Raw genomic sequence first — 316 nt, forward strand, 5'->3', positions numbered from 1 at the left:
GAAGTTCACTTCCACATAAACCATATTACACCACATAAATATGTATTACAGCCGATCAGCAACAACAGGTGGTGTAACGCGTTCTCCGGTGACGCTGTGGTGTTACTCTCCCTCGTCTACTCTCACTATAGGTGGACAGCGGTCTTGGAGATGAGGTAGTGGTCGTGAAGGTCCCTGGTCTCCCTGGTAACCGCCTGGTGTTTGCCTCCACCGGCCCGGTGAACCGCGATTACGATGATGTCAGGCGTTTCAGTGACGCTGCACTCAACGGCATCAAACGGTCAGTTGATGGCAGCTGATTTATTTCTTCTCTCCT

At 51.3% G+C, this 316-nt stretch overlaps 1 protein-coding gene across 1 annotated transcript in view; it reads left to right on the top strand.

The window, feature by feature from the left end:
• Nucleotides 1-316, top strand: part of zgc:152830 (uncharacterized protein LOC767682 homolog) — a 6347-nt gene that overhangs the window by 1702 nt on the left and 4329 nt on the right. The window contains exon 4 of the mRNA XM_035657894.1: nt 132-280. Coding sequence (XP_035513787.1) covers nt 132-280 — 149 coding nt within the window. The remainder of the gene's footprint in view (nt 1-131; nt 281-316) is intronic.

Source organism: Morone saxatilis, unplaced genomic scaffold (genome assembly GCF_004916995.1).
Source record: "Morone saxatilis isolate NCDOM2014 unplaced genomic scaffold, NCSU_SB_2.0 Contig16, whole genome shotgun sequence".
In the NCBI taxonomy this organism is placed as follows: Eukaryota; Metazoa; Chordata; class Actinopteri; family Moronidae; genus Morone; species Morone saxatilis.